The 18,840-nt window shown below is 43.9% G+C and overlaps 7 protein-coding genes across 7 annotated transcripts; 4 read left to right on the forward strand and 3 right to left on the reverse strand.

Moving 5' to 3' along the window:
• Positions 1-1,589: 1,589 nt before the first annotated feature.
• On the reverse strand, positions 1,590-4,007 carry EAF01_005773 (uncharacterized protein; the record flags this gene model as incomplete). The annotated part of the gene is made up of 7 exons (XM_038914027.1): positions 1,590-1,954; positions 2,046-2,636; positions 2,718-2,932; positions 3,131-3,173; positions 3,237-3,317; positions 3,507-3,543; positions 3,594-4,007. The coding sequence occupies 7 exons, from the start codon at positions 4,005-4,007 to the stop codon at positions 1,590-1,592; spliced, it is 1,746 nt and encodes a 581-aa protein (XP_038770476.1).
• A 414-nt stretch (positions 4,008-4,421) lies between these two features.
• On the reverse strand, positions 4,422-6,571 carry EAF01_005774 (uncharacterized protein; the record flags this gene model as incomplete). Its single annotated transcript, XM_038914028.1, has 2 exons — positions 4,422-6,359; positions 6,414-6,571. The coding sequence occupies 2 exons, from the start codon at positions 6,569-6,571 to the stop codon at positions 5,333-5,335; spliced, it is 1,185 nt and encodes a 394-aa protein (XP_038770477.1). The 3' UTR covers positions 4,422-5,332.
• Positions 6,572-7,240: 669 nt separating this feature from the next.
• Positions 7,241-10,437, reverse strand: EAF01_005775 (uncharacterized protein; the record flags this gene model as incomplete). Its single annotated transcript, XM_038914029.1, has 3 exons — positions 7,241-8,245; positions 8,296-10,082; positions 10,131-10,437. 3 exons carry the CDS (start codon positions 10,435-10,437, stop codon positions 7,241-7,243), a joined length of 3,099 nt encoding a protein of 1,032 aa, XP_038770478.1.
• A 1,163-nt stretch (positions 10,438-11,600) lies between these two features.
• On the forward strand, positions 11,601-12,814 carry EAF01_005776 (uncharacterized protein; the record flags this gene model as incomplete). Its single annotated transcript, XM_038914030.1, has 2 exons — positions 11,601-12,208; positions 12,259-12,814. 2 exons carry the CDS (start codon positions 11,601-11,603, stop codon positions 12,812-12,814), a joined length of 1,164 nt encoding a protein of 387 aa, XP_038770479.1.
• Positions 12,815-13,314: 500 nt separating this feature from the next.
• On the forward strand, positions 13,315-14,011 carry EAF01_005777 (uncharacterized protein; the record flags this gene model as incomplete). The annotated part of the gene is made up of 2 exons (XM_038914031.1): positions 13,315-13,874; positions 13,951-14,011. The coding sequence occupies 2 exons, from the start codon at positions 13,315-13,317 to the stop codon at positions 14,009-14,011; spliced, it is 621 nt and encodes a 206-aa protein (XP_038770480.1).
• A 1,496-nt stretch (positions 14,012-15,507) lies between these two features.
• Positions 15,508-15,710, forward strand: EAF01_005778 (uncharacterized protein; the record flags this gene model as incomplete). The annotated part of the gene is given in 2 exon segments (XM_038914032.1): positions 15,508-15,529; positions 15,547-15,710. 2 exon segments carry the CDS (start codon positions 15,508-15,510, stop codon positions 15,708-15,710), a joined length of 186 nt encoding a protein of 61 aa, XP_038770481.1.
• Positions 15,711-17,204: 1,494 nt separating this feature from the next.
• EAF01_005779 (uncharacterized protein) lies at positions 17,205-18,722 on the forward strand (the record flags this gene model as incomplete). Its single annotated transcript, XM_038914033.1, has 5 exons — positions 17,205-17,507; positions 17,567-17,592; positions 17,662-17,678; positions 17,731-18,074; positions 18,126-18,722. The coding sequence occupies 5 exons, from the start codon at positions 17,205-17,207 to the stop codon at positions 18,720-18,722; spliced, it is 1,287 nt and encodes a 428-aa protein (XP_038770482.1).
• Between the last annotated feature and the right edge of the window lie 118 nt (positions 18,723-18,840).

Genomic DNA, 18,840 nt, shown 5'->3' on the forward strand with positions numbered 1-18,840 from the left:
GGTACGAGGAACGATATTCATTTTCGAATCAGTCGATGTTCCAGTTCGTCTAGCATTTATTCACAATTGAATCTTTTTGATAGGATTTCAATTTTGCATTCAAGCTTTCTGGACAGTTCGTCTTCTATGGTTGTATTCACAAACGATTTTCACGGCCCTTTGTTGTTACATTAGCATCATCTAGAGGTATTACATTCGTGCATACCTATTTCTTTTCAATTTCAATTGGCGATAGCGTGCATCACGGAAGCAAAATTTTCCTGCGAGTCTTCAGCCTTTTTGTACCATAGCAGCTTGATCAAAAAAGATCTTAGCATGATTCAATATGACACCTTCTATCTCTAGCGCAGGGTACAACATGAGCGACTGCGCAGCTCGACTTGTACCTTCATTTGCCACGACAATAGACTCGATTTTCCTTGTTCTTTAGTTTCCTTAACGGTGGTTTTCTGGTTCTAGTTACTCTTTGGCGTGTCAACGGGTTTTTTCACTTGATAGTCATGAGCAGACATCTTGTGCCCACACCTTTCTTCTGCATCTCTATTCTCTACATCGTGTTGTCCGATGGGAAGAAAGGCTCTTTTTGTAACCTTCGAGGCTTCCTTTTCTTCTTCTTTTCTTTCTTTAGCTAGCTTGGCGTATGTTATTGCATCGTCTGTTTCCATTTACGCACAAATCAAAGTGTGCTTCATCTGATGGGTAAATGGTTCATTTGAAGCTTCCTAAAGATCTTCTGACATTATTATTTCTTTCTTTTCTACTGGACTGGTCACGAGCCTTGACTTCGAAGAAAAGCAGAAAAAACTTGTAACTAGAAAGCAATGAGAAATGAAAATTTATGGAATATGACCTGTTGCTTTCATGTGATTTCTTGAGTTGTGTCTACAAAGTTTCGAAATACTGACTTGGACTTTTTATTGGAAATTTAGTTTGGTTAAGTGCATGCAGTAGTGAACTCTGTCTATCGTGTTTAATAGCTGAAATATTACTTAGGAGATATCCTATTCAGCCCAGTTGAAATATGCTTCGAGGTATCCTGCGTACATGTAGGCAGACGTAGAGAAGGTGAAATGGAGATAGTACATTGAGGAAGCTGTGGGCAGGGGTGGCGTGCCGTGCGTTTTGAAGGATGAGCTTTGAGGCTTGTATACTCTTCGCGGCTAAGTAGAGTGGACAGAATGTACTTATATCAGAGGGAGAAAAACAATTCATTGAGTGCCGGTATCTTTTGACCGGAATTTCTTCCCTCTCTACATAGAGGACAGTATTTCCTGTGGTAGAGTAGGTCACAAAAACAGTATCAAAGTTGAGAAGATCGAAACTATCCAAAAGAAATGCGACTTCTAAGACTACTAGCTCAGTGCTTAATCTTTACTCGAACATTTCTTCATTCATGTAGAAGTTAAAGTCAGGATTTCATTTATTTCATTCCTCCCTTAATATGAGTCGAGAATCGTGCTGATACCTGCAGCTTTATTCATCATTATCATCATGTCACATCATACTATTGCTCCCTTCCCTTCCCCTCACCCATCACATCTCATCCATGAATCAACAACCCACCTGCCCTTCCATCCCCGATCTCCCTCCTAGATACCTTTCCCCTCCACCTCCCCCCCATTCCCCCTCTCACTCTCACTTCCCCCCTCCCTCACCCCCTCGTTCCCCCCATAATCCTCTCCACTCAACACCTCCAAACTAATCCTCTTCGTCTCGGGTATACACAGCGTTGTAAATATCCCCGCAAACATGAACGCTGCATAGATCTCCAGCACATGATCTAACCACGGACTTGCAGATTTTGCAGTTGCGCCTCGTACGCGCAGGGGTGCAATGGCCGCTTGGCCGATGATGGAGCCGATTTTGCCCATGCCGGCGCTGAAACCGTGAGAGGTGCTGCGGTAGCGGGTGGGAAAACATTCGCCGGGTACGATGAAGGTTGTTGTGTTCGGTCCTGGGAGGAGATGGTTAGTCGTGGGATTGGTATTTTGGGGTTATAGGGTTATCAAGGTAGGAAGAGAAAGGAAAGGGAAAGAGGTGCCTACCAAAGTTAAAGAAGAATTGAGCCACAACATAAAGACCCAGTAACCCATGACCCGAAAGTTTATGGTACCCAAAACCCATCCCGATAAAAACAATCGTAAGAACAATAAATCCCATAAGCTGAATCGGTTTCCGTCCAATCGTATCAACCGTTGCAACCGTAACCCAATACCCTGGGATGGCACCCGCACACACAATAATAAGATTTCCAATCGCTGTATTCAGCAGCGTCTTATAGATCGTCGAACCCGTCGAATACCCAATCGCAGTCAATATCACAGGATTATTCAACGACAATCCATACCAAGCCACATCGAGCAAAAACCACGAACCCGCTGTCCCAAAGAGGATTTTACCATTTTTCCATTGTGAATAATACGCGACGAAATCGCTCCAACTAGCTTTAGGAATTTTCATTTGCGACTTCCCGGCTTGGATTCCTTGGCCTCGCGCTATTTCATCCGGGTGTCCTTCCGCTTTACCGGCTATATATGCTTCGACATCTAATTGCGCCTGTTCCACATCCCGCGCAATATCGAAAGTATAGCGCGGAGTTTCAGGGATGGTGAGTCGGTAGTAGAGTGCCACACAAGCTAGCGGAGCGGGGATTAGTGGATACTTCTACTTCAACCCACAATATTATTTTCGCTAAACTCAGGAGGATTGATGTTTACCTGGGACCGCGCCAAATCCAATCAGTACTCTCCACATCTTGTCGACTGCTAGGCCGCATACACCTTGACAGACTGCGGCGGATTTGGCGGTCAGGAGAGATTCTTTGAAGCCGGCGACGAGGATTAGCATGACGAGACCGGCGACGAATTGGCCGATTCCTTGCATGGCGAAGACGGCGCCCATCATTGCTCCGCGCCATTTGGTGGTAGCGAATCTGTGGGTATGTCAGGGTATGCTTGGTTTGAATGAGAATATTGCATGACGATGAAGTTTCAGGAAAATTGAACCATTAATAGCTTTTTGCAATGATGCAATGATGCAATGATGATTCGGCCAATTTTTCACCAATGAGCAGAATGGATTCCATGACTTCAGAACCCAAGAATTGATAGCTGATAGGAAAGGAACTTACTCTGATGTGATGATAGATGAGAGTGGGTAATCACCACCAATTCCTATCAATTGAGTTAGTTTGTTCCATTCATGTCTAATTAAAGATAGCAAGATCATAAGCTTACCAATTCCCATAAGAACTCGCCAGAATATTATCACACCCACAATGTTCACAGCGGGAGAACTCGAGGTTAGAGATTGTGCCACTGTGAGGTTGGGGGGTCAGTATCTCTCCAGAAAGTATAGAATTCAAAAGAAAATGACGAAGATGAGGTTTTAATGCTTCATGAAGAGGAGAGTACATAGGATTGAACACTCAAATGGAAGGTAAAATCGAGGTTCAGAAATGGGAGTTGAAACAAAAAAAGCTAACGAGCCATCCGTATCAAACTCACAAGTCGCAAAAATGATAATGATCAACTCAAGTCCATACTGCAAACACAAGTAAGCATTGAGGCTTAAACCCCCATCAAACCACATACCATTTTCTTCCGTCCCACAATATCCGCCAAGATGCCAAACCCAAACTGACCAACCACCGTTCCCGCACTAGTCGAGACCTTGATCGCTGTATCAGAATTCGTCGGCATAACACCTTTATTATGCGGAAAATAGACAATTCCAAGCATAGTAGTAAGAAGCCCAACCGCAAAAATATCATAAGAATCGGTAAAGAAACCAATGCCGGCAACCACACACGCACGAACATGGTACCATCCGAAGGGCGCGCGATCGATTTCCGCGAGAGCGAGTCTGCGTCTCTCATTGGGATCTTGGATGTGCGCAAAATCATTGTTAAAATTGTGCCAAACGGCGTTTCCGCCGGATGTTGTGTGGAGTGCTGCGGGAACTGATGGGTGAGGAGCGGCTTCTTTCGAAAGCTCTGGACTCGTCATTCTGGGATGGGTTTGAAGTACTAGAGAGTTCTGAAGTCTATGCTTGTCTTATATCACTTTTAATCTTCAGGAGGTTTGGGTAGAGGTGCATTATGAATAACCCACGAGGGCAGTCAGCTTTATCAAGCAGTGAATGTCTGCGCCAGCCAAGCCATGGGGTAGCATTCAATTGGTGACTGATTTCACTCCCACAATCTTACTCAAAGTAGAAATCACTAAATATGGCAGGTTGCCGTCCAACTTGTGGCGTGGTAAATGTAGTTGTACCAAACATATTTACATGTCAACGAATTACAAATTGTGATATCAGAACGGGCTTCACAATTGACGAAGAGTGTGTTGCATATGAAGGCTACAGCCGACGAGGCTGATATTGAATAATTCAAAAATGACAAATCAGATGTTATAGATCTAGCACGTTTCCAGTTCAGAGGTTGATACAATGTTGGTCAAGCCCCTCTAATCAAGCCCTGTACCACATATTACAGGGTGGTGTTTATCAGATATATCGCGAGCATGGGTGGTGGTATTGATTCGCTTAATGCACTCATAGTGTTACCAGCAACGACACCGTATCAAACTTCGAGTCAGCTTTGGATTCGATTGATCGATTGGTTTGATTTATGTGTAGCCTAATAATGTAGCGTATACGGAACCATACGAGGTAACAGCTATGTTGCCGTCTATAAGGAAGTATGTGGGCCGAATAGACTGCTCGATCTTGAACTACTGCCCAAAATAACAATACATAACATTTGAAATCACTCCGTGTTAGGTGTGAGCCATCTGCGCCACTGTATTGCAGACGCAAGGCATTCTTGGCATTGATAAGCATTCAGATCGGGATGCTAGAAGCGTTGGCGTAGTTCCATAGAAAGATTCTCGAAGTTGAGGAGTCGGTGAAAAGGGAGCTCGGCATGGAGCACGTTCTTCCAAGAGATCTTTAGACAGGACGATCTAAGACAACTAAAAATCTTCGAATAAAAGAGTACTTTCCCTTTCCATTCGTGTAATCCGCCCTGCCGTTATTACGTTCAGACTTTAGCTGAGTTTGGACAGCCAACAGTTTGAAAAAATGTGATATATGACTGATAGAATCAACTTTCCTGGCGCTTTCGAATTTGGTAAGTTAGAATATCCGTAAATCAGCTGGGACATTTGTGCCGATTTAACCGTCGCTTACCACTGCAACCATGGGGGCGACTTCAATTTATACTTCCAATATCAGGCATCAATAATCACTCCTAATAGAGTCGTTATTTGACGCTCAAGTCCGAATGATCGTGGAGGCTTAGAAGGCATGTTCTTGCAGCCTCTTCAGAACATTAGACGTGTATACCAAGATGAGACACTAGGCTTTGTGACTCTTTGGGTGTTTCGGTATCTTCTTCGCCAGATATCCACTGCCAGGCTAGCAGCGACCAATTCAGTTCCTTACGCCAGAATAGTCCGTGACCGAGTTCGCTGTCTGCACAGAGACCACCAGTTTTTGGCATACGTTGTCCAAATATTACTCGCCCAAAGCGAGAATGTACGATAGCCATGGAGCACATAATACACGGCTCATGTGTTATGTAAAGCTCCAACTCATGACAAAGATATCCGTCGACCCATTCAGTCGAGTTGTGGTGCTTTGCCTCCAAGGTACCCAATGATTGATCTCGGAAAATTGATGTTTGTTCTGAAGTATTCTTCGCTTCTGATTCTTTTCCAGCTTTGCGTTCTTCTTGAACCTTTATTCCATCTGCTACCATTGCAATAACTCGAAGCGCTGCATGCGCTGTAACATTACCAGACCCAGCCCGTGGCCATTTCATCCATCGCGCGTCACCAGCAACCGCAAGTATGCGTGCAGCTCCATTCTTTCGTTCGACAACTACAGCACCGATTTGCTCTCCAATACCTGTCGTGCTTGAAGAACGTGCTACTTCAGCCGCTAAGTCCATATACTTCTCGACTTCTCCTTGTACTTCTTCTTCAGCCCTAGATACAATTGCTGGATGGGGACCAAACGGATTACTTTTCTTGTATACTATAGGCCAGTATTGAGACGACCAAGACTTCGCTTGTTCTTGCGATGTTGGGGCTAACAAAGGTACCTTGACGGAACAAATGGTTGCTGGATCTAAGATTGGAGAAAGGGCACTGCGTAATTCTCCTGAGCTGATGAGATTTGCAGCTCCCACAAGAAGGAAAAGCTCTGGAGATTCAGTATCAGCTAGGTCATTGCTATCTGCTCTTGCGTCTAGCATAGAAGTGCGAACGTGACCTGGAACGTCTGTTTGTTTCGCAAATCTTCTGATGTGCTGTAGATCATAGCCACCATCTTCAGGAAAGAGTTTCCTTGTTAAACTGAGAAAGTATGAGTACGTGCATAATTCGATAGAAATGAGGTTTAACACTTACTTCAAAACACCACTAGCTTTTTTCGCTGGAACGCTTGTGATGTAAACACTGAGCAACGAATATCGAGCTCTCGTTTCCAATGTGGTCTTAAGAGGAACAAGACCACTTGATGTACTAGCCGAAGCCTCGGCCTTAATTTGAGTGAGTGGTTTATTCATTTTTTTAGTTCCAGATAACTCGACACTCGTCTTGTATAAATTATTACTTGTTCAGCCACAGTTACTCTTGTCTGTGAATCATTGGTTCAAGATATTTACTGGGTTGTATGTTTGTGCAAAGAGGACTCTGTGGGTCGGTAAAAAATTCACCGAGCTTGGTTTGCACGTGATCCGACCTATATCATTACCTAGAGATGCTCCTCCTACCCCATTATTTCGATATATCATTCTTCGAAACGGCGCGTATCGAAATCCTAAGATAAGGTTTACTATATCCCCTTGCTGTCACTTCTCTCTACCTCTTACAAGAGATTCTAGCATACACTAATCATTAAGTAGAGAGCATTGTATCAGATGTCATCGTTTTTTGCCTACTGAGGTAGTTCGACTAAAAAAAGATTCTGGATTTAAGTCCTATTTCACCAAACCAACGTACTTTTGTTGATGATGTCCAACTGAAGAATATTTCGATGCCTTATCAACAACCCATCGATGATTCGCTTCCCCTTCCCTTGAATTCATATCCCAGCGTGATGATACAAACGCTCCATAACCGATGCCATCCATTCATAAATACATAGGTTTATAATTACCATTCCAAACGCCTATGCTGTGAAAACTCCGAATACTCATTCCCCATATACACATGTTTATAATCTTTCCAGTTGATTAATTGAAAACTGGAGCTTTCATCTGCCAAATAGCAACTTTAGCTCTTTCTCTCACATCCAATTCTGGATCATGTTCCAGGTTCTCAATCTTTTCAAGGATACCAAGTTGTTTCAAATTATGCACGCGTTGTGCGCAAGCGGGTCCATCATTCGAATCATCTACCCAGGTGAGGTTGGAGACTAGAAAGCACAATGCGACGCGTACTTCGTAAGCTTTATTAGTGAAGTGGGGGACGAGAAGTTTAAGGAGTTCAGTTTGGGCGATGACGATTTGACGATGTTGAGGGATGCTGGCGGCCATATGAACTAGAATGTAAACGACAGCGACAATAATCTCTGGTTGAGGGGTAATGACTTTCTTTTCCTGTGCATTAGAATCTCGGCGATTAGCGTTGGAGGGAATATTGATGATCTTTGGTCGAAGCTTGGATGCCAGAATATCGAAAACTCGATCTTGACCCAAAGAATTGAAAAGAAAGTCAATCATCTCAGTGTTTTCCGCAGTGCCACTATGGCCTGATCCTGCACTTGAAATCAAATTTCGTATGAAATCCAGACCTTGTTCTTGAACAGCAAGATCGTCTTTTCTGGCCTTTTTAGCAGGATTTAGTTCAGCTTCCCTAAGAGCTGCAAGTTTAGCTTCTGCTTGCTGTAAGCTTTTGCTACGATTGCTACTACTAGATCTGGAGTTGCTTTGGGCTGGAAATGAACCATTCATTGGTGTTTCAAACTGACCCATCTCCACATCTTCGTCCATAGCATCACCAGGCCCAGAGGCTATGCTATAACTGCTTTCTTTGAGAAGTGCTTCGTCTTCCGTGTCGTTACAAATGAGGTGGTCTAACCATCCAGAACCTAACTCCTCTAAACACTTTCTTTTGGCCTCGTTGCCGACACCACAAACAAAGTGTTTGAGTGCCCAGGTAGCATTCAGACGAAGCTTTGCGTTGGTCGAGTGCGCCTGTTCACAAAGAATCCCAAGTACCCCACATTCCATGAAACTCTGCGAATAAATTAGTAACGAGTTGATAATAGCATCGAGTGTGTACAAACCTCTCGCATTGGGGCAACGTCAGTCAAAAGATTACAAACCGCAGCTGTCGCAGCAATCTGGACCTCGACGTCTGAGTGACTGAGAAGGGGAAATATGGGTGCAACCACCCCATGATCAATCAAGGTAGTCCGGAGTATACAGACCGATCTTGCCAATGCGCGGGTAGCGGTACAAGCAGCGATAAGGACGCCCACGTGGTTGATCCCATAACCATCCTGCTCACCCTCAACGCCCCTTGATTCGGGTTTCTTTTCTGTTTGGTCACCTTTATCATTGACCTTGATTGATGGTTTTTGGGGGCTAGGGTTTAGCGATTCGACAATATAAGGAATGATACCATTATCCACGACGGACTTTCGGTGTTCTTCTTTGAAAGGAACAAGAGAGGCTATAGCTCTCAACACGCTTTCCCGTACTTTTATTTTGTGGACAAGAAGAGCGGATTGACCAGGATCACCAAGACGTGAGGACGGGGTTTGTTCCACATAATCCTCAGCCTCATCCGACTGAATAGGTGACCAGAATTGGGTATTTTCACTTTCTGGTACTGGCTCATAAGCCAATTTAATCAATTTAGCTAGCTTGGGCATTGCTTTGTTTTGAAAAGTGGCCTTTTGAAGATGTTCGCTATCCGTTATCAGTAAGGATAATATTCGTGGAGCCATTTCCGTGATTAACCATTCCATCCTCAACGTTTCATGATCATGAGAAGCATCTTTAGACCTTACTGGGGTGGTCTCTTCATTCAACATCTGCACAAGAAGCGGCACGACTAACAAAGCTAATGTCGGTTCTCGGACTTTGTTGATAAGGCCGGCTCGAAATAGAACTGTTAGCAGATATGCAGCCATGAGTCTCTCCTTGCCTTCTCGTGACCTCATGATTAATATCAAATATGCAACCATGGGAGTTTCAGATTCATCTGGAACCACATGACCTTCTTGCGGTGAACCATTGCGCTCCGGGGCACCGCCCCATGTGGAGGCAGAACTAGACTTTCCACGACCATTGAGAGGTTCCCGAGAACCGGATGAACCCAGTGGCGGAAATGCGGAAGCCTGTGCGCTCTTGACCGGATGTTGTGGAATAATCGGGAGTAAATAATCAATAGCATTCAATTGGCCTTGCTTTGAACTTTTACATGCTGTATTGAACGTATTCCAAGCAGCTCTCGAGTGTTGGGGAATCGGTTCCTCCCCTGCTGGAATCGATGGGAATACGGCCATAACTGATGGGTGATAAAGTAGTTGAGAAGCTCTCAACTTGGATTCGGCTACAATGCTAGCTAGAGCCTCTAAAATCGCCGGAAAACTGGCGTTTGAGGGCGAAGCTTGGGGGAAGTATTCCAGTAATCCGTCCCTATGCGCAATGATATCTGCACCTGGGATGACCAGTCCCTGAGCCACAACAAAGCTAGCTAGTTTCACAGCTAAAGCATCTAGAACACCGGAAGTTGCTAGAATTTGTTGGTGAGACTCCTGCAGGCATATTTGAGCTATAAGTGATGCCGCCAACAAGATCTGATTCTGTATAATGTGTGATGATGATGTTTGGGAAATGATGCGGGTTAGCGAGGCAAGATGTGGTCGTATGAACAACGCCGCGGCCAGAGATTTGATGGTAATAGGATGTGCACTTGTGGCAAGCATTGCGGATTCAGCAAGAGTGTTCAAGGCCCGAAGTGCTGCAAGAACTGTTTGTGGTGGATTATTCGATGGGCATAAGTTCGATAAGATAGCTGGGAGCGCAGAGCCATAGTGTAATGGCGCAAGGAAGGCTGGGCCACCTAATTTATGTTAACAAGAGGTACAATGAGTATAGTAAATCTGCTAACCATATGCAAGGCTTCCTAAGACTTGAAGAGCTTGCAGTCGAAGCATTTCCTCCTCCTCCTCTTCTTGTGATGGTCGGATCGCATGACCATGGTCGTGTGCCTTTCCGTCCTGAATTTTGGGAACCGACTTATTGAAACATAGGCGTACGACAGGTTCCACAAGGCCCATGGTTACAACCATTTCTTTCTTTAAAGCATGTCCAACGATTTCATTCTTAAGACCTTTCAAGTTGGCGATCTGCTCCGAGGTAGACCTGGCATTTCGAATCAAGAGCGGCCATCCTTGTGTGGCTAAACTTCTAGCCATATTGTACTTTCAAACCTGTGAATGTAGGGAAAACTCTCTCGAAAAGAGCACCCGATGACGAAGGAAAGTTATTAGAGTAAGCAGGAATTATTTTTGAAGTGATTTGTGTTCGACAGGTAAGCTGGTGTGATTCGTGGTTGATTTATTAGTAGTAGGTTGGATAGAAAGAATGTTTGAATGTTGTACGCAGATAGGATAGGGAATTTGTTAAGGTTCTAATAGAACTAAGGGCAATGACGAATGAGTAGTATCTCGTACCATACCTACCTTTTCTAAAGAGGAGCCTCTAACAACAACAAGAACAAGAACAACGACAACAACAACAACAACAACAATGTAATTGTCAATGGTTCAAAGACAGAAAACAAAAAGCAGTGCAGTCAATCGTTTGAAGAGCAATCCGGTATGTTCAACAATTATTACAATGTGGAAAGACCTTAGTAGGTAAGGTAATCGAAACGGGTAGATATTTTGTCAGTCAGCTAGACATGACCTAGGAGATAGATATGTTCTAAGTTCTGAACCGAACACTCTTTCTTTACTATTACTGATGGATGACGCGCTACTCTGGAGTCTGAAGTTTACCTTGAGCGTGGGATTGGATTGGGATTCTTCACATGGATCGGAGGTAGGGAGGGAGAGACGTAGTGGTAGGTACCTAGGTAGTTCATGGCATAAGATAGCGAAAATGATATAAAGTGATATAAAATGATCGGGTAAATCAAACACCAAATACTTGACAGAATGAGAAGAGGGTATTATTGTACCACGAGTCATTATCACCTGCTATCTATCGCATACATGTTCAGGTACTGACTGTACTTGAACATTAACCGGAATCATTCTCAAGCAGAGTTTTCCGGTCAACACTTTCCTTTCCCTTTATTGACTGCTAGCTGTTTCCTTTGGCTACTTTACTTCCTCCTTACTAGATACCTACACATACATCGCAAAGTCGGTATAAACAAAACCTTATAAGACTGTACATTTCTACCTTTCTCTCCTAGGTCCTTCCACGATTATCAAAAGTATCGAATCGCAGCTACTTCTGACACCACGCCCTATCAAAACCCCACCCCATTGTTCTTACCCACGCAACTCCACTCCGCCAATTTAGTCCAAAGTCGGAAGGCACTGATCATGATTCAGTTTGGAAAAGGAATATGTTGAAGTCGCCATCACTGAACAGATCTCAAGCTTCCCCTATTCTCTATCACTATGCGCCTACTGCGACACGACCCTCACTGTCGCGCAGAACATCGGCTGCAAACAAACCTTCTCCCTCGCCACAATCACAATCACAATCACAACCACAACCACAACAGCAATCGACACCCCAGTCGCAACCAAAGAAATGGGTCTATGTTGATGCATCTACACAGTGGAGTCCTCCCATGATGCCTTCCAGGATGGCAGATGGAGCATCGCCGTCTGTGGAAGTGAAAGTAGAAGATCCACCTCCAGAACCTACCATTGCGCCAGAGCAACCCAACGTCAATGTATTACGAAATATAAATCCACCGATACAACCGGAATCACCAAGCATGAAGAGACGCCAATCGGTAATTGAAGATGCGAATACTCCCAGTAGAAAGGAGTCTTTCTCGAAGAGAGTAAAACCTCAAACGTCCGTGAAGATTTTGCCTCGACAGTATGAGCACTGTGAGGAAGAGGATATGGTCATTCTTATCGCTAGTATGATCGCAGAATTGATCCAAAGAAATGATGCTCTTCCTCCCCAGGGCGGGGTGTTAACACGCTTTCATTCTAGGTATGTATATTCATATTGTATCAAGATCCCTCTTTACTAATGGGTTCTAGATCACCTCCCGGGATTTCTGTTCTTGATTATCTGGCGCGGCTTGCAAAGCATGCAACCCTAAAACCTCCTCTTTTACTTTCCATGGTTTATTATATTGATCAACTTTGCGCATCATACCCTGCATTTACAATTACAACATTGACTGTTCATCGATTTTTGATCACAGCAGCGACGGTAGCCTCAAAAGGACTTTCGGATATTTTCTGGAACAATTCTACGTATGCGAGAGTTGGTGGAGTCAAATTAGCAGAATTAGGATTACTGGAGCTTGAATTTCTACACCGTGTTGATTGGAAAATAATCCCAAAGCCAGAAATGTTGACCGATTATTACAAAGGGTTAATTGAGCGAAACGAGCGTTATAAAATGGAAGGAGATATGACGGATGAATCTGATGAATTAGAAGATGACGATGAAGAAAGCGACGAGCCTGATACCCCCGAGCAAGCCGAGGTTGGAGTTGACGCAGATATGAGTGACATGAAGGAGTCAGATGCTCCCAATCATAAGACAGAGTCTGGACATGAAGAGTCTTCACGGTCAAAAGGACCCTGATTGCGGCTTATAATACCCTTTTCTCTTTCGCCTTGATTCTTTGGGTTTATGGCGTTGGGTAGGAGTAATTTTACACGGCATTGATAAATAGATCAAGGGGTGCCTCGGTGTTGTCTGTTTATGAGGAAATCATGTATATACTCAAGTTGAAATGCAAATGGCATTAGTGGCCAAATCTTATGAAAAGCTATTACTCTTGCCGGCAAAGAGTCATGTTATGTCGAATCGGTAGAGAAGAAACACGAAATAGTCTAGGAATATTATAGGAAAATATCAAATTTCTTGAGTCGAGGCCGTAACTGAATGAACTCTCAACGTTGTACATTGTGTCGTACAATCCATACATCTATATCTAAGGTTGAAGTTGATCCACAGCATGGAATCTCGAACATTCGCGCTTATCATCTTACGTAATCACAGCCTTCCCCAGACAATAGCTCCACGAAGCTCAAATCTCCAGGTTCACTCCAACAATTCAATCCGATAACTCAACCACAATCATGAAACCCGCCACTCTCCTCCTCGCGCTCTGTGCACACTTCCTCCCTTCTACAGCTGCAATTACCGACCAAACAGACACAGCAACAATCTACATACAACCCCTCCTCTCTGCCTCCGCATACCCGCTAGCAAGTATATCCTACAACCCCTCCACCCTCTCCGCCTCCCTCTCGTCCTACGATCCTCCTACCGATCTCCTTCCCGAAACCTTCTCATTCCCCGAATCGGACTCTCGTAACCCCAACGAAAATCTCGCTCGCATAGGCATATTCGATCCTGCCACCTCTGTCTTCAAAAGCTCCACTTCTCTTCTCTCGTTGTCGAATTTCGAAAAGGGCTACAGACCGACTATTCTTTTGACGTTGGATTCGCAGGGTGCGGTGTTGGGGGTTACGATTAAGAGTGGTGTTATCGATGCGGGTGCTACGAGGGATTTTGCGCCGAAAGTCGAGATTAGACGGATGGTTGAGGGGAAGGAACCAGTTTTGGGTCCTAAGGTTGTTTTGAGTAAGGAGGGAAAGCTGGAGAAGGAAGTGCCGGAGAAGTCGTTTTTGCAGAAGTGAGTATTTCTTTGTTGTTGGTTTTTGCGTTGGGACCAATTGGATGGATGGATGTGCTAATGTTGTGAATTTTAGGTATTGGTGGATTCTTTTGGGAGCAGCGATGTTGACGATGACTGCTGGAGGATCTGAGTAATAGGTGCGACTAGAGAATGGTATCGGAATTGGACCGATGCCTCGGGAGTACATGAGCGTCAGAGAGCTTCATTAGACATCGTGATTGCTGGGAACTTCTACGAAACGACATGAGGATCAGGTGTCGGCCGACTTCATCATGTAGAATTCTTGAACTCTCACGATAGAAGGTCGTCATGACGCGCAACATGGTGTAGTATACACTCTAGGACTTTCCCAGAAGCAGAAGGTAAAGACGTCCCGAGGTAATTGGCGACGTCGCTGTGTAATAGATCAATGACTAGCGAGCTCGTCGCTTAAAAGTAACATTATACCCACGGCTTTTTCTAGCATGTCGATAACCTATAAATGCGCACGTGTTGAGTATAGGTTTATAATTCGAGCATAATATACATATTTCAAAATTACGATTTACCAGATCTCTTTTGCTTTCGCGGGAATATTGTTTGATTAGTGATGTGACGGAGAAGGAACTTTTCAAATTCGTTGTCGTCTTCTTCGGCGTTCAGTCTAAGTTTTGGGAAGGAGGCGAGGAGAAAAATTATCATCATTATCTTTAAATACGCGAAAGAAAGAGCCATAGAAACACAACGTAGAAAGATCTATATCTGGAAAATCGATCACAAGTAGAAGAAAAGAAGTACATGGTATGAAGACATCACGTAAATCACAAGAAGTAAACCTTTCACCACAGCTACCGAGTTCGCTTGATTTTACTCAAATGATGAATACACACACACTATCATCACCCACTCACTAATTCTCCCTAAATAACTGCACTGCCTCTATTATATAATATATGATGGTGTAGTTATCGATCGAAAAGATGTTGGACCTGTCACCGACCCGGTCGGGTCTCTCTTCCTACCGTTCTCGGGACATTCGTAGTCGCGCGCCTACGGATCAACTTCTTATAATTACGGTCGTTTGTAGTCCTATGTATTAGGATTGGGGAGTGATAAGAGATGCGTTATTGGCGTGGTTGTGGTTGTTGTGGGTGGGGAAAGGAGGTTGTAGGGCTGAAGACCCGGACTGGGCTTGCGAGGGAGGATGTTGGAATGGCGGGTGATGAATGTGGATATGGATGTACAGGTTTGATGAGGATGTACAGGTTTGGGAGGGATATATTGGGGATGGGATGGAGAGGTTAAGTGTGCTCGTTTTTCTGTATTTTTTGTTTGGGTGTTTTTGTTTGGGTATCTGAATACTATCATTATATCTATCATACGCTTCTTCGAAATTAATTATTCAATTTACGGAGTCGTAACTTACACAACCAAAGTACGAGTATAATGGGCAATTCATCATCGCATCATTCTGTCTCCTCCAACCTCCACTGCTACATCCACATCCCAACCCTCCTCCTCCAATTCCTCCACCAAATCCTCTAAACACTTTCTCATCCATCCCAATCCCTTTTCGCACTTCCACACACACACTCGTCGAACATCTTCTCTCGAAGAGCACGGATCGCTTTTGAAAAATGCAGATAACCATATGAAGAGGATGATGATGGAACGTATTTACTCCGTCGAGGGAGCGCTGAGTCTAGAGAAGAATGGCTAGCAAGGAAACAAATTATTGCTTCGAGGATTAAGGGGGATGGGCTCGGTGAGGTGGGAGTTAAGATGTGGAAGGATTATAGGATTGTGGATGGGAGGGGAGGGGAAGGCTTTGAGGGGTTTTGGGGGGGTGATTAGGTGTGATGAGTATGTGGTGTGGTTTTTGTATTTGGTTGGGTATATCGTTGGAGAGGGGTTTCGATTGAGGTGGGGTTTTCGGTTAGGTTTTAGGGGGTTTGTTTCTGGTTGTTTTTGTTGTTTTTTGAAAAATTGTTGTATGAAATCTTGTTGATCTGTACGGAGAATGTTGGTAGATTTGAGCTTGAAAATATTGCAGATATCTTGAGGTGTTGATAACTATGTTTGAGCATTTTTGAGATCACTTGAATATATGGCCTGAAGTTTTGGAAGGGAAGACTTTCCCGGGATCATCGAGGCCAACTCATCTGATCATTTGATTATTGATGGATGAAATGAGTATTCCGAAACGTGAAGACGTATTGACGACTGCTCATGGAAGATGGTGACATTCTTGTGTTGTAGCACTAGCTGTACTTGTTCCTAATCAGGAAGAAACCCCGAAGTATTAGAATGATAACGTAAAGCTGGTTAGCTCACTGGAGGCTAATTACTAGGGATAGCTTCTTGAATGGATTGCGACTCTCTTCAAAGATCTTTTAGTCTGTAAGAGGAGAGTGTTGACATTTCCATTTGTCCCTGGCATAATACTACATCTCAGCTAGATAGGTATGTACATTGTGAATGGACTTCCATCCATTTCCCGCTGCAGCTAATCAAATGTCAGTGGAACAAAGAATCTCGAGGGACTTTATACTTAACCACCTATGTACATAAAAATACTTTACAATTATTCTTCAACAATACTTAACCTTATTAAGCTTGAAGAGCTTAAACAACCTTATTAAGCTTCGACCGGGGTTATTCGGCAATCGCTGGAAATTAAACGCCAATTTCAGGGGACTTACAGGGACCATGATACTATTTATGGGGTATATTTGCTCTACAGAGTAGAAGCCAGAACAGCCATGCTAAACCAATAAGCCCATCCATTTATTCTGATTTGCTCACTTCACTTGGCCCTTGGCTACTCCCCTCAGCTAAAAAGTACTCAGGGTAGCTACTTCCACGTTGTCCTTTACTACTTTCTTCAGCTATACCTGTCTAGGGATTATAATAGGAATGATAATGTTGTTTACTTGGCATAGATGTTAAATGTCTTCAGCTCTTACCTCCACAAAATACACCACTACCTAGACAGCACATTGGGAAAAAAAACAACCCTGAAAGCTAGAATCTACCTACTTATCCTTGCAGAGCACACCTGCAATTGGGGGGATTATCAAAAGCAAATAAAATAATAGTAGTGTGCCTCTATTCTACGTGTCAGATTCCAACATCTTTCTTAAAATTGTTTTCTTCTTTTTGACGCCAAACTGCATTGTTGCTGAAGCCACTATCCAATTTTGTATCATATCCCACCGTACCGCTTTCAGTCACATCGGGACTTAAAATTCTGGAACATCGCGTTCGAACATCCTCCATTCTTAGATTCCAACACGGAAAACGCCTCCCCCTGATCGCATTCAGTTAGTCAGAAAGGCGTCTTTATGAATGGCTCGTAGACGCAGAGCTGATTCTGCTAGCAGCCAGCAGCAAGCATCCATGCCGGCCCAACGGCGTCGTTCCACCCTTCGAGATTTACAAGCTTCGAATGCCGATGGAGATGTCGTAGCCCCAAAGGTTATCAACGCTGCACCATCATTGGAAAAGGCCGAAATGTATGGAATCAATGATAAAAGATCGACGTCTTCGAAATTACTCGCAATGGCGGGGCGCATGTTCATTGAAACAATTCCGCAATGGTTGGCAGTGGGTGCTATGCTTGGATTGATTTTTGGAGGTTGTTGCTCGAATGTGAGTACTCCTAGGCGTTTAAGGGATTGGAAAGGATGAGGAGCTCATTGCATACATAGGTTTTCGCTTTGGAAGCCATTGTCAAGTAAGTTTTGACTCCATTGCTTTTGACGTTATATTGTTTTGAGTACCCCGCTGACATTGATGAACACAGAGTCGAGAAAGATAGCGGTACATCCCCTCCATGCACCACCTCATCGAATGCCATTCTAATTTTCTGAAGGAACTCTTATGACATTTGTTCAATTCATCTTTGTAGCTGTGACCAGCTACATCTCCCAATTCGAACGAAGTCGACCCCCGCTCTTCCTCGCACCAAATCGCGTCCCCATACGTCGATGGATTATAAATATTGTTTTGTTTTTTACAATCAATGTCATGAACAATCATGCTTTCGGATATAATATATCAGTGCCTATGCACATCATTTTGCGATCTGGTGGTAGTATTACAACGTTGGTTGCGGGATATCTATGGGGGAAACGATTCTCTAGGATACAAATTATAGCTGTCATTCTTTTGACAATTGGAGTAGTTACAGCAGCTATGTTCGATGCGCAGTCTAAGGTATTGTCACGCTTCTTATTCCATCGAAGCTCACTAACAATCCCCTCGCAGGACGGAAAAGTAGACGCGGACATGCCCTCTTTCAACACGGGTCTCGTCATCCTTTTTATTGCCCAAGTGCTCTCCGCAATAATGGGTCTTTACACGGAAGAAACCTACAAAGAATACGGACCCCATTGGAAAGAAAATCTCTTCTACTCACATATTCTTGCACTGCCTCTTTTCGCCCCTTTCTTCCCCTCCATGTATCGCCAATTCCTCAGGCTTGCCTCCTCCGCACCGCTCAGCCTTCCCCTCCTCGATGTCCAAACGCTCCCCTCCGACGTCGTCTCCAAATTCTCACAGATCTATCTACCAAGCCAACTCGTCTTTCTCGCTATGAATGTGCTCACACAATACGCCTGCATACGCGGAGTTAACTTACTTGCCGCTGCATCTTCCGCACTTACGGTGACGATTGTGTTGAACGTGAGGAAATTGGCTAGTTTATTATTGAGTATTTGGTTGTTTGGAAATAGACTTAGTCCTGGTACTTTGGTGGGTGCGTTTTTGGTATTTTTTGCAGGCGGATTGTATGGCTTAGATGGAGGGAGAAAGAAGGGTTCGGGTAGACTTAGAAGTAGTACTAGTAACGGAAAGGTGGGCTAGTCAAAAAATTATATATTATATAAAAAGCTGTGTGTCAAGAATTCAGGGGAAATAAGTTGTGAGATCTGATATTTTCCTTACATGCTTTTCTTTTAGCGATTATCTTTTCTTTAAAGTT

This window comes from Botrytis porri (assembly GCF_014898465.1).
Source record: "Botrytis porri strain MUCL 3234 chromosome Unknown BPOR_007, whole genome shotgun sequence".
In the NCBI taxonomy this organism is placed as follows: Eukaryota; Fungi; Ascomycota; class Leotiomycetes; order Helotiales; family Sclerotiniaceae; genus Botrytis; species Botrytis porri.